We start from the raw sequence: 15,978 nt of genomic DNA, 5'->3' as shown, positions 1-15,978 counted from the left end.
TCCACCGTCTAATATACCACGTTTGTACATGTGCCTAGCACGAAGAGCACGCATACTGAGATCAAGTGTAGTGTATTCAAGTGACCGCTTTAAGACGAGGACTCGAACGTTCGTATCTATGAAATTACATGCAGCGCTGGTGCCTTTCGTTTCGCTTTAACCGTAGGAGGTGCAAGCAGTTGATGTCGGTTTCTTGCCACGGTTGTGCTTCATCGCAGCAGTCCCTGTGCGCTGCCGTCCCATAACCAACGCAACGCCTGTCACCTGTCTCGTGTCTGAACCAACCCCTGGCAAGCCTCTCTTCACCACCTTGCCATAAGTTCAGGATGGTACCTTGATGGACAACGGCAGCCCGCGCCGGCTCGAAGTGCCTCGCTAACGACGTCCCCTGACGGCTCCAGCACAAGGCCCGCCGCCCCCGAAGTTCTCCTCGCTATCACTGGCACCCGCAAAGACAATGTCCGGCTTGCCGGTGGGGCACTCATCGTCCTCATCAGGGCCTCGGTATCCATGAATGATGTTGCAAGGGGGTACCACACTGGACTCGTCCCCATTGCCTGGCATGAACAGCCACCCGTTGCAGCCTTCTTTGGTGGACTGGTAGCACTGCTTACAGCAGTCCTCGGCATCATCGGCGTCGCTGAGTTTAAACTTCCATCCGACCTCGCCAGCAATCCCTATCCAGTTGACATCGGTTCTGAAGTCGGATGGCCTGCATTCGGCAATCTGATTCCCCAGCGCGTCAGCATGGGCACTGGAACTGCTCATGTTTGAAAGATCCAGGCTGGTAGTGGGACTCACTGGGCTGGAGGTAGACGTCCTGGAGGCTAACGGACTTGACGACGTGTCCGTCCGCGAAACGTGCGTGGCGGTGAAGGAGGTCTCCCCGGTAGGTATGCCATCATCTATCGAGCGAGAATCGCCACGCCTCTGCGAGACAACGACCGGAACGATAATGGCCACAAGTAAGAGGACGACGAGAGGAAGCAGAAGCTTCCATGAGCAGAGACGACTGTTGAGAATACGTGTCTTCCAGGGCAGGTGCTCCGGAACCGGGGGCTTGTTTTCGGAGGCTGAAGGAGGGCGGATATCAGCTTCAACATCGACAGCACCATCTAAGCCCTTCAAACTCTGACCGGGAACGACCTCCGGGGCCTGTTCAACGGTGATCTGAGGTGCAGCGTTGGCATCGTACTCGGCCCAGTCAGTGCCACTTTCGCGTTGGCTTTGCTGGTTTAACTGCTGTCTCTGCTCCTGCTCTGAATCTCGGACAGACGTGTTCTGCAGGGAATCGTTGGCTGCCATGTTGGAAAGACTGTGGAGAGACTGCCTTGAGGTTGGCAGCCGCGGATGCCGTGCTACTTATTTGTGGGTGTCAACGGTTGTCGAAAGGTCTTTTCTTTCCTGATTGTGCGAGTTGAAGAATGGGAGACTCATGAAGTAGGACTAGCAAGGGCGCTCGCTTAGTGAATGTACGGCTGTGGAAATATCATGTCGGAGCATCGGTACGGTAGTGTTGAGTGTTCAAGGAAACGAGAGGTCCTTAGGATTCCTCTTGATCTGTATGTCAGATAACTTGAAGCCGACGGCTCGAATCCGACACAGGGTATCCAGCAACAAGAAGGTGCGATGGCACCAGGGGGCCGGGCAGGATCTGAGGAATGACAGGTTGACCTCAAAGAAGGACAAGCGGTAAAAGATGCCTGGTCATGACTGGGGGTCGAGTATGACCTTAGTATGAGGCAGGTACGGCCACCTGTGCGGATGCTGGTGCAAGTGCAAGTGCAGGTGCCGGTTACCTTGTGAAACGGCAGGCGAGTGTTTTGCTCGGCCAGCACGCATTCTGATATCGGGCAGGCGCATGAATGAAGCCCCCCTTCCCCTGATGGCCCTTTAACCATGGCAAACATACCTAAGGTAGGTATACAGCGAAAATCTACTGGCATGTCCTCCCTTAACCACACCAAGGTCCAGCTAAGAGACGTACAGCGGGCTGTCCATCTGGACCGAGTGGATCATACACAAAGGCGAGGACACCCAGCTCAAGCAGTAAGCTGGGAAAGAAACCTTTGCATGTACTTTGGAAAAGGGCGGAGAGGTGATGTGTGCAATCCTTGTCATGAACCCTCCCAGCGCAGTACTGACATACCATATTGTACACGAACGTTACTCAATGCTTTACCCCTATCTCACATCTCAACCTAGCGACTTCTAGCAGGCTTGGAGGATAGTCTTGCTCAAAGTGGGGTTCAATCTTTTTCTTTCAACACTAACCAGGCCGGAACCCCATGTGTTCGTGTCTCGGGGTGGCTCCAAACGGGACTTCGAGACACACATGGATCGCACGGGAGTAGAACCTCATCGTCTATACATGTCTGCAGCGTCTACGGGTGCTACTGGCCTCGCTAAGCAACAAAGTTTGTCCATCTCACGCTTAAAGTCGATCCCTTCATGAGCCCCTCTAACGTCACTCATTAAGTATCGTCCCTTTAAACAAGGGTCTTCGCCTCACCCTCCTTCAGCTTGCCAGCGTCGACAAGACGCTTGACCTCGGCACTCCACACGCCCTTGATCTCACCGGCGACAGTCAGACCGTTGAGCTTGCCAGCGAGTGCGGCCATCTCGTCAGCGTCAATCTTGCCCTGGACAAGGTCAACGTCGCCAAGGACAAGGTCGACGTCAGTAGCCGAGGGCTCGCCGGACGCGAAGTAGTTGGCGTCCTTGACAGATCCCTTGAGGATACGCTTGTTCTTCTTGACAGCGTTCTTGGCCGCCTCCTTGTTCTTCTTGGCCGAGTCACGGTCAGCCTTGGCAGTAGCCTCAGCATCACGAACAGCCTGCTCCTCGGCGTCCTTCTTCGCCTTGGCGTCCTCGATGGCCTTCTTCTCGGCAGCCTCCTTGTCGGCCTTCTTCTTGTTCTTGGCCGCGTTGGCCTCCTGGCGGAAGCGCTTGATGCGCTCATCCCCAGCCGAAGCGTCATCAAGCAGCTTGCGGAGGCGGGCGTTGTCCTCGACCTTCTTCTTCTTGCGCGCGTTGGCGTTCTTGCGCTCCACGTGACGCTTCTGGTCACGGTTCTCGTTGTCGTCAGGCACATCCTCGTCGAGGTACTCAAACGTGCGCCAGCTGTCAAAGCTGTACCAGAAGTTGTAGAAAGTCTCGACCTCCTCTTGGGTAGCCTTCTCGCCACCGAACGTGGGCACAGGCTGCTCCTTGGAGAAGCGACCCTCGGCCTTGAAGACGTTGCTCCACAGCTTGTAGTAGTTGCCCTTGGCGACCTGCTTCTTCGTGGGGGGATCGACCTCGGCCTTCTCGTCGACAGAGTCGAACTGGCGGCGCTTAATGGGGTCCATCAGCACCTCGTTGGCCTTCTGAAGGCACTTGAAGAAGTTGTCGTCGTCCTGGATACCGGCCGCAGCCTTCTTGTCGGGGTGGTGCTTGAGAACCTTCTTGCGGTGGGCACGCTTGATCTGGTCCTCTGTGGCCTTCCAGCGGTACTTGGAAAGGCCGAGAACCTGGTAGTGGTCCTGGTTCTGTAGTCCACCATGTCAGCATATGCACTCTTTTTCGTTAGTTTCCGACGTTGCTCGCGGTAACGACATACCTTCCAGTCCTTGGCGTCGCGGGCGAGATCCATGGGGTCCTCGGCCTCGCTGATCTCACCGAGATCCTCAGACTCGACGTTCTTGACGGCCTCCTGAGCCTGGATGCGATCATCCTCAGAGAAGGTACGCTTGTGGCGGGCGCGGCGGGCGTGGGCCAGGAAGTGAGGGCCGACGGGCTCGATGGTGCGCTGGGTGGCGGCGGACAGCTGGCCGATGGCCTGGAAGTCCTTCTCAGCCGTCCAGCCCTCGGCGAGGGCCGGCAGCGGCTGCGCGACAACAGTTGCGGTAGCCATTGTGGATGATGGTTGTGGTGGGTTGGCGGTTGGGTCGGGGAAGGGCTCCTCCCGTCCAGAGCTTGGGGAAGTTTTCCTCTCGAAAATTTTAGTGGGGTGTCGAGCGGGACACCCGTTAAAGGCACAGGCTGCCTAAGTGCATACTGCACTCATCACGGTGATGCGAAGAAGGCGCTCGGTTGGAATCATTACATGGGTTTTTGATGAATGAGATACTACACGGTCCTGGTGAGTTTCTAGTGATGCTTTTGACGCCCACAAACATGTGGAATCCAGCTATTGTTGGACCACAGTCGACTAAATGACCAAAGACACCTCCATGCCATAAGTAACGACAGGTGTAGTACCTTGGAGCCTCTCGCATCCCTCTATCTAATACACTGCTAAGATGAACATAGCCTGTCGTTCTGGTCAGAGCATATTTTTGCGATCATGTCAAGCAAAAGATAGAGATCACAATCGAGATCTGGCAAAAGGAAATGGTCAGTATGAGGGTCGAACTCATGACCTTGGCATTATTAGTACCACGCTCTAACCAACTGAGCTAACCGACCATTGGCAACACTCCAAATCACTAGGATTATGTTCCCTACTGGCAGGGCCCTGTGCTCAATGTGACTACGCCGCAACTACTGTGATATCGTTCGTGTACTTAATTCTGTGGATTGGCTTTTACCTATCACAGCCTTTATGACGTGTTACATGGGATACTTCTTCGAACCAATATCCCAGAGCCGCAGGTGTTTTCTGCTGCATCATCAATCCTTGCCACAGAGGACCCAGCAGAATCACGTGATTGCTTACCATATCGTCTTGGTCGTGGCACGGGCTGTCTACTACCTGAGTTGTACCATCAGTTTCGAAAAGTTTATGAACCTCTCTGTCCAGACCAAATCGCAGACATGACGGCCCTCGTAGCATATCGGAATCTGTGGCGGGCCGCCAACATTGCCTTCCAAGGTACGAACAAAGCCAATGGACAGTTCGCGGGGCGCCTGCTGACTATTTGACCATAGGCGATGCTCCTGTGCTCGCTGCGGCCCGGCAGCAGATCCGCGACAACTTCCGCAAGAAGTCGACGCTTCCCGCCAACGACCCCACGATCCAACCGATGATTGAGAAGGCCGAGGAGGTGGCCAAATTCCTTAGGCACAACCTTGTTCAGGGTCAACCGCAGGGCAACGACAGCTTCAGTGAGTACTGGGTGCATGGTTTGCTGGTTGTGCTGATGCTGACGACACCACAGAGCTTCGGATTCACAAGGACACAGAGAGGGGCGATAACGACTCAATCAAGACTGCAGGGCAGGGCAAGTCTTCCGGAGGCTGCTGCCAAGGCTGAAAGGTGGCCTGTGAAGAAAAAGGGAGGGACTCGGTTCCCGTTCTGCTGTACAACAGATGATGATACCCTGTAAAACGATACCATGAATTCTCAGCTCACTTGCTGCCATGAAGCTGACCCTACGTGGCCTAATCCTGGCCATCGATGCTGCGCTCAAACTCCAAACTCCGCCGTGACCGGTTAATTACAATTTTTGTACCATCCGATTACTCGCCCGCCAGACTGGCATACTGGGGCCCGTCGTCGGCTCCGGGAGGAGGCGCCGCGATTGCTGCGTGGCTGCCCTCGCCCTCGTCTGCGCCTCCGCCGCCCGTAAGCTGCTTCTGGCCACCCCGCTGCCCTCCCTTTCGCGCCCCTCCCTGTATCTGGCGACCATCCCTGAGCATCTGTCCACGCTGCTCCTTGTCCATGGTGCCGATGGCCTTGGGCACACCCCAGCGCACCCTGAGCGGGCAACCTGCTATGACGGCGCGCCCCTTACACTCTGCTGCTGCCCTCTCGGCACCCTCGCGCGTTTCGTAGTTGACAAAGGCGCAATGCGACATGTGTGAACAGATCAGACTCTTGATCTTGCCATGTGCCTTGAAGAATTCCCTGATCTTGTGTTCTGGCAAGTCGTCCTCGACACCCGTGACGAACAGCGACATGATGTTCTTATCTTGAGGAGGCATCCAGTCCTGAGGGCCGGGGGGCAGCTGCGCAGCACTGGGAAACGCCTGTTTCGCTCTGCCTCCAGGCCGGGCACCTGCCGCAGCCGCGGCTCTTGAGTCTCGGGTGCGAATCGGACCAGCACCGCCCACGCCGGCACCTACTGCAGGGTCTCCTCCTCTAGATGACCCCCCTTGGCCCTCGGTGTCCGCACCCTCGATGGCCTTGCCCTTCCTGAAGTACGGCTTGCTTGTCGCTAGTCGGCGCAGGAGCTCGCGCGCCTTTTCGTCGGTCTTCTCATACTCTTCGACGCCAGCGCGGCCCTCTTCGATTGCTTGCTCGTTATTTTGCGCAAAGTACTCCCTGTTGATGTCGGAGGAGGGACCTGGTGCCACCATTTTCAGGGCGGCGTCTCGGACGACGATTGGAAGGCCGAAAGAGAGATCGAGCATGCATGTCTGGCAGCAGTTCTTGAGTCGTGCGCACGTCAAGCAGATGTTCGTCCTCTTCTTGCGACCATGGGCGCGGTCGGCGCTCCAGCTGAAGACGGTAAAGGGCCTCGTACACTGCGATGGCAGGGTCAGTAAATAGGATAGCAGGGTCAAGACAGCATATTGACCTACAAGTTTGCACTCGGCGCCGTAGTCTTCCTTCAGCATCTTAACATATGGGTTGTCGGGAAGGCAGCTTTCGCATACGGACGGAAAGTCAGTAGACTCCCAACCAGAGCGGTTGAGGTCCTGCTTGATTTGCGGCGGCATGTCGTTGGCGTGCGTGTGTGTTCAACGGTTATGAAGAGGTGAAACGGTAGGATGAAGGTGCGCGCGGGTGTTCGGGTACTGTCGTGGCGTGTGATGCGACCAGCATGAGTGAGTGAGGTCACTGAGGTGGCTGGTGAAGTGAGGCAGCCTGATGCGGATTGGAAATTCTTGGATCAGCCTTCCTGACATCGCCCCTCAAGCTGCTGCAGATCGCTATCTAATCAGTGCTGAGCACGTGAGAGCGCATCCAGTCTTGCTGACTCAGAAGTGTTTCCTCGCGCGCGCCGTCGCGGCCAGCCACAATCATCACATGCAACCAATACCCAAGCCCAAGGGCCCCCATTCGAATTCGTATTCGCGTTGGTAGAGTGCCAGGACCCCTTTTCGTTGTCCGAACAGGCGGTCTCCTCACCGCCTGCCCAAGCGATCAGGCGCCCCCCGCAATTGGCCAATCACGGCCTTCATGTACATACCACTGCCAGATTGGCAGATTGGCTGCGGGTGGGAACATTTTCCCGTTTGGCTCCTGAGAGTCGGCTCCCCGAAATTTGAGTACGCCGCCTAGTACTAGAGCATTAATCTCAAATAAAAGCTCTGTCCCTTCATAAGGTTCACCACGCCATCTCCCCCTTTGCCCCTCCTCCACCTCCATTCAAGCCGCGTCTCAATTTCTTCTTGTCTCCTTCTAGTTCAACACACTTGCCATTGCAAGCCGCTTTCACCGATACCCCCCCCACCTTCAACATGGCCCCTTCCACTATTGACAACCTCGAGCGCGAGGACCACAAGCGCGATGCCGACTTCAACAAGGCGCTCCACGGCAAGTCTGCGCAGGCCAAGGGCGGTATCGCCGCCATGTTCAGCAAGGGCAGCGACGCGAAGAAGGCCGCTGTCGACGAGTACTTCAAGCACTGGGACAACCAGGCGGCCAAGGACGAGACCCCTGAGCAGAGGGCCGTATGTCGAGACCTCGGACCCCTGAGGCGCATTTCAAAAGACTAACGAGAAGAAAGGCCCGTCAAGCCGAGTACGCGACTCTGACAAGACAGTGAGTATTCGCCTGTTCATGTGCACATGCCAGCAACCGTCTGACACTTGTTTCCGCGCAGCTACTACAACCTGGCGACCGACCTGTACGAGTACGGCTGGGGCCAGTCCTTCCACTTCTGCCGCTTCACCAAGGGCGAGCCTTTCTACCAGGCCATCGCCCGTCACGAGCACTACCTCGCTCACTGCATCAACATTAAGCGCGGCATGAAGGTTCTCGACGTCGGATGCGGTGTTGGTGGCCCTGCTCGTGAGATTGCCAAATTCACTGGCGCTCACATTACCGGCCTGAACAACAACGACTACCAGATCGACCGCGCCACGCACTACGCCGCGAAGGAGGGCCTTTCCGGCCAGCTCGACTTTGTCAAGGGTGACTTCATGGTAAGCCGAGATTTCATTCTTACTTGATTTCCTCTTCAGTCGGTGCTAACGTCGTCTCTTCTTCAGCAAATGTCGTTCCCTGACAACTCCTTCGACGCCGTCTACGCCATTGAGGCGACGGTGCACGCCCCCACCCTCGAGGGCATCTACAGCGAGATCTTCCGTGTCCTGAAGCCTGGCGGTGTCTTTGGCGTGTACGAGTGGCTCATGACTGATGAGTACGACAATGACAACCTCGAGCACCGCGAGATCCGTCTCGGCATTGAGCAGGGCGACGGCATCGCCAACATGTGCAAGGTCGATGAGGCCCTTGCTGCCATGAAGGCGGCTGGTTTCGAGATGATCATGAACGAGGATCTCGCGGCGGGCGACGATGAGTACCCCTGGTGGTGGCCCATGGCCGGCGACCTGTCCTACCTCCAGTACGCCTTTGACTTCTTCACGATTGCTCGCATGACCAAGTGGGGTCGCTTCATTGCGCACAACACGGCTGGCTTGCTCGAGATGATCAAGCTGGCGCCTGCTGGCACCAAGAAGACGGCGGACAGCCTGGGCCTGGCAGCCGACTGCCTGGCCGCTGGTGGCAAGAAGCACCTCTTCACGCCCATGTACCTCATGGTTGCGAAGAAGCCTGAGAACTAAATCAGCTCATCGCCATGCGAGCGAAGGAGCAGGAGTTGGGGCTTTTTTTGATGATGATAATGCATAAGGAAGTGGCATTAAACATGAGGGGCAGCAGCGTGAGCGAGAGGCTCGGCGCACTTGACTATATGGTTTAATCTCATGTCCAACCCACACGTCTGCCTCGCAAAAGAAAAAGAGGGGGTTCTGGACTATTTTTTCATTGTATCATAGATTCGACAATACATGTTTGAACAGTTGTGTTTATTTCAATCGTCGTGATCACGTCCCATTCGTGTCATACATGCACACCAGAACAGTATCTGTAGTGAGGCACTTGCTGCTGATGCTGTGCTCAGGGGGGCGCAGGAGTGCATGGCAGGCCAACCAGGGCAGCCAATGTTGACACAGTGAGCGGAGACCGACGGGCGCAATCGGAGACAAACGGGTGTCGACGGTTGGATTGCCCGTGTCCCGCCTTACATAAGACGATGGGAATCGGATAGCGCCTTGCCTCATTAGGACTAGATCGCGGCCCCCGGCCTCCCTGTCTCCCCCAACGAAGCCAGCCCAGGCGCTGGAAGCTGGTGCGTGCAGGCGCTGAGAGGTCCGCTGCAATTCAACGGACTGTCGCTGCGTCGAAAAAGTTGGGGACGACCCGGAAAGCTAAGCAAAAAAAGCTGCTCTCGCTGCGAGAAGGACCGCCTCCGAAATTCCCTCGACAGCTCCATTCTCGTCTCGACCTCTACCCTTCCGCAATCCAACCCGACCCCCTCCACCCCCCTTTGGACCTTTCATCCTCTCGTCGTCGGCCGGTGTCTGTGTTCCACCCTTGGGGCTTTCAATTCCATCATTCGCATCATCTTCCTTCCCATCTCGTGCTTGCCCTCGAGATTCCGCGGCTGCCGCTAAAGTCAATTCGCACAGCAACCACGCAACCCCCCCCGAAGCTCGATTCAAGATGTCCCGACTTCTCCGTCCCGCCACCCGCCTGGCCGCCTCTACCAGGGCCGCCGCCCTTCGTCCTTCTGCCTTCCAGCTCTCTGCCGCCGCTCGATTCCCCTCTTTCGCCGCCCAGACGAGGACGTATGCCGACGCCAAGGGCAGCAAGGACTACACTGTCCGTGAGGCCCTCAACGAGGCCCTCGCGGAGGAGCTCGAGTCCAACGAGAAGGTCTTCGTCCTCGGAGAGGAGGTCGCACAGTACAACGGCGCCTACAAGGTCACCAAGGGCCTCCTGGACCGCTTCGGCGACAAGAGGGTCATCGACACGCCGATCACGGAGTCCGGCTTCTGCGGTCTCGCCGTTGGTGCCGCCCTCAGCGGCCTGCACCCTGTGGTAAGCATTGACTCTACCCCGGAAGAATTGCCATGATGCGGCAGCCCATCTGTCGAACACAGCCTGTGTGTTGTGCCGGCTCGAGCTGGAACACGGTGGCGGGTTCGATGGTCCGCGCCGCGAATTGCGCACTTGCTTTTGTCCGCCTGCTGACCATGTCTTTCTATAGTGCGAGTTCATGACCTTCAACTTTGCCATGCAGGCCATTGACCAGATTGTCAACTCTGCGGCCAAGACACTCTACATGTCCGGTGGCATTCAGCCCTGCAACATCACCTTCCGCGGCCCCAACGGCTTCGCCGCCGGTGTCGGTGCGCAGCACTCGCAGGACTACTCTGCGTGGTACGGCAGCATTCCCGGCCTCAAGGTTGTCTCCCCCTGGAGCGCCGAGGACGCCAAGGGCCTCATGAAGGCCGCCATCCGCGACCCCAACCCCGTTGTCGTTCTCGAGAACGAGCTGCTGTACGGCCAGACCTTCCCCATGTCCGAGGCCGCCCAGAAGGACGACTTTGTCATCCCCTTCGGCAAGGCCAAGATTGAGCGTGCCGGCTCTGACCTGACCATCGTCACCCTGTCCCGCTGCGTCGGCCAGTCGCTCGTCGCCGCCGAGAACATCAAGAAGAAGTACGGCGCCGAGTGCGAGGTCATCAACCTGCGCTCCGTCAAGCCCCTCGACATTGAGTCGATTGTCAAGTCGGTCAAGAAGACGGGCCGCCTGCTGTGCGTCGAGTCCGGCTACCCCGCCTTCGGCGTCGGCTCCGAGATTCTCGCCCTCACCATGGAGTACGCCTTTGACTACCTCCACGCCCCCGCTCAGCGTGTCACCGGTGCTGAGGTCCCCACGCCCTACGCCCAGGGTCTCGAGGAGATGTCCTTCCCCACCGAGCCCCTGATCGAGGACTACATCGCCAAGATGCTCAAGCTGTAAGAAGGAGGTGAATGCACGTGGAATGGGGAGAGGGCGAGAGAGGCGCAAAGAGAAAGAGAGGAGTAGATGGCTTGGGAAGAAGAGTCGCTGGCGTATTTTGGGAGCCTTGGAATTGAGGTTTTCCTGACCATCCGAGCAGCACTACTTCGATAATGGGCCGTTGACGCGCCGTTGGACTCGGGCGGAAAATTGTACTTGTATGCTGCAATGTCATATACACACATCCCATACCATGAGGAATAGCCCGGGCTTCCACGCAGCGGGGAGTGACCTGCAGTCCTTTTTGCTTGAGTCTATTAGAATATGGCTTTGCTATGTTATATTTTTTCCGCCGTGTGGAAGGTTCTCGCTTGTGAACTGTGCGCTGTTATGTGTCTGGTGTTCTCGTAGAGGAATGGCAATGTTTGGATCAACGCATCGACATTGAGGCTCAGGTCAGATGTCCGAAGCTGGGTGCACTGGCAAGGCTGGCATAGCAAATGGTTGTAGAGCAGAGCTACAGTGGGGATGATAGCGCGTTCGGCCACTGAGCAGGCCCTGATGAGCTGCTGGTCGGAAGCGACACCACGTCATTGGATCAGGGCACCACCCACCACCACCTCACTCTGGTCCCCTCCTCTTGCCTGCTGGCCCCATCATCGATTTCAAGCTCAGGTCACGCCTCGAGCCTCATCAACACTCAACGCTCAAATACCACTCTGACCGTCAAACCGCTGAGCCCCATCCAGCATCTTGAGCTTGGAGAGTCTCGCCAACCATGACGACAGACTTGGCCGAGGCCATACAAGGTCTCCGCCTCGACGAGAAAGACGTCAATATCGACGACATTCTATTTGAGCAACGTCCCCGAAAGCGTGTGAGGCAGCAGTCGTCAGAGCTGAAAAGCAGTCTGGAGAAGGACTTCCTCTCGCCATCCACCTCCTTCTCCAATGACTGGCTCAACCGGCTCCAGCAGTATGTCGCATTTGCACCGGCCACCAAGAATACCCCGCTGACACGTGAACCAGACGCTGGGACTGTCCTGTCGACTACACGGAACTCTTCAGGCTTGCTCCGCCGCAGACTCGCACCGTGACCCGGTTCCAGCGTCACGGCCTCGAGGGCAGGGTCACCGGCTACAAGAACGTCACAGTCCCTGCCAACAGTGCCACGGCCAAGAACTCGACCTCGTTCTCCCGGAAACCCGCCAGCAGGGCCGAGTTCGTGCGCGGCGCCGCTGGCTTCTTTCCCTTTGCGCCCGGCGGCCTCGAGGGCGTCGAGTCGGCTGCAGCGCTCGAGGACCAGCTGCACCGCACGAGCGGCGTCGACGCCGGGTCCTCGAACAAGCTCGAGAGGGTCATCAAGCTCGGTGTCGACGGCAGCCTTCTCGAGGTTGCCCCCGGTCTCAGCCGCGGTATCAACTTTTCCAGCAAGAAGAATGACCAGGACGAGGCCAAGGCTGTCGAGCAGGAGCTCGATGAGGAGCCTGAGCAGGCGCCTGACGCGCAGAATGAGGAGACGGCCGCCAGGGCCGATGGAGACGACGCTGACACCCTTGAGGAGGACGATAGCGAAGACATCGATGCCATCTTGCCGGTCGAGTTTCCTGCACTCGAACCACACGGCACACTCGCGGCGTCCAGCGCGCGAAAGGCTGGACGCGAATGGGCGCACATGGTCGACATCAACAGGGATATAACCAACTTTAGAGAGCTGGTGCCCGACATGGCGAGGGACTGGCCGTTTGAGCTTGACACGTTCCAAAAGGAGGCCATCTACCACCTCGAGAATGGTGACTCTGTCTTCGTGGCCGCCCACACGTCGGCAGGCAAGACGGTGGTTGCCGAGTACGCCATAGCCTTGGCTGCTCGGCACATGACCAAGGCCATCTACACATCGCCCATCAAAGCGTTGAGTAACCAGAAATTCCGTGATTTCCGGCAGGAGTTCGACGAGGTTGGCATTCTCACGGGCGATGTTCAGATTAACCCTGAAGCCAGCTGTCTCATCATGACGACTGAGATTCTTCGCTCCATGCTGTACCGTGGCGCAGATCTCATCCGAGACGTCGAGTTTGTCATTTTCGACGAAGTCCACTATGTCAACGATCTCGAACGTGGCGTCGTGTGGGAGGAAGTCATCATCATGCTCCCGGAACATGTGTCCCTCATTTTGCTGTCAGCTACTGTTCCCAACACGCACGAGTTTGCCTCTTGGGTGGGCCGAACGAAGCAGAAGGATATCTATGTCATCTCAACACCGAAACGGCCAGTACCCCTGGAACACTACCTATGGGCCGGCAAAGACATCCACAAGATCGTCACGGCCGACAAAAAGTTCAGCGAAAAGGGCTGGAAGGACGCCAATGCTGCTCTGCAAGGCAAGGAGAAGCCCAAGCAGATCGAGAGCAGCGGCAACGCTCGCGGCGGTGGTCCGCCAAGAGGAGGACAGAGAGGGGGTCAGCGCGGCGGGCCTCAGCGCGGCGGCCAGAGGGGCGGCGGCGGTCAGCGAGGCGGAGGCGGCGGTCAGCAGAGAGGTCGCGGTGGTCCTCCCCGTGCGAGCCATGCACCAGGGCACATGGGCCGTGGTGGACGAAGTGGATTCGCATCTGCCGCTCAAGACAAGAACATCTGGGTTCACCTCGTCCAGTTCCTCAAGAAGAACACGCTGCTGCCCGCTTGTATCTTCGTCTTCTCAAAGAAGCGGTGCGAGCAGAATGCTGATGCGCTCAGCAACCAGGATTTCTGTACAGCATCCGAGAAAAGCGCCATCCACATGACGATCGAGAAGTCAGTTGCTCGGCTGAAGCCGGAGGATCGTCAACTACCACAAATCATCCGGCTTCGCGAGCTTCTATCTCGTGGCATCGCTGTCCATCATGGTGGTCTGCTTCCCATTGTTAAGGAGGTTGTCGAGATTCTGTTCGCTCAGACCCTGGTCAAGGTTCTCTTCGCCACGGAGACTTTTGCCATGGGTCTCAACTTGCCAACGAGGACTGTCGTTTTCTCCGGCTACCGCAAGCACGATGGACACTCGTTCCGCAATCTCCTCCCCGGTGAGTACACGCAGATGGCCGGTCGAGCTGGACGCCGAGGTCTTGACCCCGTCGGCTCGGTTATCATTGTGCCGCCGGGAACCTCCGACGAGGTACCTCCCGTGGTTGAGCTACAGAAGATGATTCTGGGTGAGGCGTCTAAGCTGCGCTCTCAATTCCGTCTAACTTATAACATGATACTCAACCTGCTGCGAGTGGAGGCCCTCAAGATCGAGGAGATGATCAAACGCAGTTTCTCGGAACACGCGACGCAGCAGTTGCTTCCCGAGCATGAGAAGGCAGTCAAGGTCTCTGAGGCCGACTTGGCGAAGGTCAAGCGTGATTCTTGTGACACTTGTGACAAGGATAAGGTCATGGACGTGTGCCATCAGGCATCCCAGGACTTCAAAGAGCTCACCACAAGTCTTTACTCCGCACTGGTCAAGCTGCCTATTGGTCGCAAGATGTTTAGCCAGGCACGCCTGATCGTCTACAACAAGGATGGTGTTCGCACCCCGGGCATCCTCCTTGCCGACGGTGCAAGTGTTAAGGGCTCCTCCAGTGGCGCAACACTTCACGTCTGTGAGCTCCGAACACTCCGCGAGACTCGCGACTCGACAGACCTGTTGCCCTTCATCCCGGCCTTCCGCAAATACCTCACTCCTCTTCCACAGCACAAGAAGCAGATACAGGTCAAGACTCTTCACGTTCCTATTGCCGACGTGGAGTGTCTGACTCGTTACACCACCAAGGGCATCGTGCCCGATATCTTCCAGGGAGGTGAAGAGTACCAAAAGGCAAAGGGCAGGCTGCACGCTCTTTGCAGGGGCTGGGACGATCTTTGGGACGAGGTCGATCTTGCCAAGATTAGGAATCTTGCACTCCAGGAGATCATCGAGAAGCGTCAGGAGGCTGTTCGCACTGCTTCCCATTCGCCTGCGCTGGAGTGCGATAACTTTGTCAAGCACGTACGTGATAATGATGCCTTCGGCCCTTTTTCCTTTGCCGCTAACACTTATGTAGTTCGCCATGTGTCACGACCAGTGGCTTATCAAGGACCATATCGCCCAGTTGCAGCTGTCGCTGTCCAACCAGAACCTTCAGCTGCTTCCCGACTACGAGCAGCGCGTCCTCGTCCTCAAGGAGCTGCAGTTCATTGACGACAGCGCTCGCATCCTGCTGAAGGGCAAGGTGGCTTGTGAAATTCATTCGGGCGATGAATTGGTGCTCACGGAGCTCATCCTTGACAACGTGCTCGCGGACTACGAGCCGGCCGAAATCGCCGCGCTTCTTTCGGCGTTTGTGTTCCAGGAGAAGACGGACAGCGAGCCGACGTTGACGGGCAACCTAGAGAGGGGCAAGCAGACCATCATCGACATTAGCGAGAAGATCAACAACGTCCAGACGATCCATCAGGTCATCCAGTCGACGGACGACTCGAACGATTTTACGTCACGGCCGCGTTTCGGCCTAATGGAGGTTGTGTATGAGTGGGCCCGTGGCATGAGCTTCAAGAACATCACCGACCTGACCGATGTGCTCGAAGGCACGATTGTCAGGACCATCACCCGGCTTGACGAGACGTGCCGCGAGGTCAAGAACGCGGCTAGGATCATTGGCGACCCTGAGCTCTACCAGAAGATGCAGGCGGCGCAGGAGATGATCAAGCGAGACATTACGGCCGTGGCAAGTCTTTACATGTAGAGAGGCTGTTTGGAAAAGGGGCACAGGGGCGGATGGCGGCATTGGATTGTAGATGATGATGATTGATCATGGATACATGCTGAAGACTTTTCATTGATTGTTCGGGTTTCATCCTTTGTCCGTCACGTTTGTGAAACTCTATGTCTAGAAACTTGTTTACGCATATTGCCCATTCCTCACAAGTGGAGAGGTAACGGCGGCCATCAGCAAGCCAGCTTCAGTCAGTCTGGTATTAACGATAGATGTAGTTCAAGTCCCTCTGCTTCCCCTCTCGTCGTATCTGCCTGCAATCCATGA

At 56.9% G+C, this 15,978-nt stretch overlaps 7 protein-coding genes and 1 non-coding gene across 8 annotated transcripts; 4 read left to right on the top strand and 4 right to left on the bottom strand.

The window, feature by feature from the left end:
* Positions 1–375: 375 nt before the first annotated feature.
* Positions 376–1,305, bottom strand: D7B24_002447 (uncharacterized protein; the record flags this gene model as incomplete). The annotated part of the gene is made up of 1 exon (XM_028636654.1): positions 376–1,305. One exon carries the CDS (start codon positions 1,303–1,305, stop codon positions 376–378), a length of 930 nt encoding a protein of 309 aa, XP_028497600.1.
* A 1,184-nt stretch (positions 1,306–2,489) lies between these two features.
* On the bottom strand, positions 2,490–3,895 carry D7B24_002446 (uncharacterized protein; the record flags this gene model as incomplete). The annotated part of the gene is made up of 2 exons (XM_028636653.1): positions 2,490–3,530; positions 3,602–3,895. 2 exons carry the CDS (start codon positions 3,893–3,895, stop codon positions 2,490–2,492), a joined length of 1,335 nt encoding a protein of 444 aa, XP_028497599.1.
* Positions 3,896–4,375: 480 nt separating this feature from the next.
* On the bottom strand, positions 4,376–4,449 carry D7B24_002445. The gene has a single exon. It is a non-coding gene; the product is annotated as a tRNA-Ile (tRNA).
* A 348-nt stretch (positions 4,450–4,797) lies between these two features.
* MZM1 (Mitochondrial zinc maintenance protein 1, mitochondrial) lies at positions 4,798–5,236 on the top strand (the record flags this gene model as incomplete). The annotated part of the gene is made up of 3 exons (XM_028636652.1): positions 4,798–4,855; positions 4,912–5,088; positions 5,142–5,236. 3 exons carry the CDS (start codon positions 4,798–4,800, stop codon positions 5,234–5,236), a joined length of 330 nt encoding a protein of 109 aa, XP_028497598.1.
* A 206-nt stretch (positions 5,237–5,442) lies between these two features.
* SLT11 (Pre-mRNA-splicing factor slt11) lies at positions 5,443–6,645 on the bottom strand (the record flags this gene model as incomplete). Its single annotated transcript, XM_028636651.1, has 2 exons — positions 5,443–6,450; positions 6,508–6,645. 2 exons carry the CDS (start codon positions 6,643–6,645, stop codon positions 5,443–5,445), a joined length of 1,146 nt encoding a protein of 381 aa, XP_028497597.1.
* Positions 6,646–7,389: 744 nt separating this feature from the next.
* On the top strand, positions 7,390–8,718 carry ERG6 (Delta(24)-sterol C-methyltransferase; the record flags this gene model as incomplete). Its single annotated transcript, XM_028636650.1, has 4 exons — positions 7,390–7,602; positions 7,659–7,693; positions 7,755–8,076; positions 8,143–8,718. 4 exons carry the CDS (start codon positions 7,390–7,392, stop codon positions 8,716–8,718), a joined length of 1,146 nt encoding a protein of 381 aa, XP_028497596.1.
* Positions 8,719–9,658: 940 nt separating this feature from the next.
* Positions 9,659–10,964, top strand: PDB1 (pyruvate dehydrogenase E1, beta subunit; the record flags this gene model as incomplete). The annotated part of the gene is made up of 2 exons (XM_028636649.1): positions 9,659–10,036; positions 10,206–10,964. The coding sequence occupies 2 exons, from the start codon at positions 9,659–9,661 to the stop codon at positions 10,962–10,964; spliced, it is 1,137 nt and encodes a 378-aa protein (XP_028497595.1).
* Positions 10,965–11,721: 757 nt separating this feature from the next.
* D7B24_002440 (uncharacterized protein) lies at positions 11,722–15,681 on the top strand (the record flags this gene model as incomplete). Its single annotated transcript, XM_028636648.1, has 3 exons — positions 11,722–11,918; positions 11,972–14,945; positions 15,001–15,681. The coding sequence occupies 3 exons, from the start codon at positions 11,722–11,724 to the stop codon at positions 15,679–15,681; spliced, it is 3,852 nt and encodes a 1,283-aa protein (XP_028497594.1).
* Positions 15,682–15,978: the final 297 nt, after the last annotated feature.

This window comes from Verticillium nonalfalfae, assembly GCF_003724135.2.
Source record: "Verticillium nonalfalfae strain VnAa140/NRRL 66861 chromosome Unknown scaffold_16, whole genome shotgun sequence".
NCBI classification, from domain to species: Eukaryota; Fungi; Ascomycota; class Sordariomycetes; order Glomerellales; family Plectosphaerellaceae; genus Verticillium; species Verticillium nonalfalfae.
Note: the sequence above shows the minus strand (reverse complement) of the source record. Positions and strands in the feature narration are given on the sequence as shown.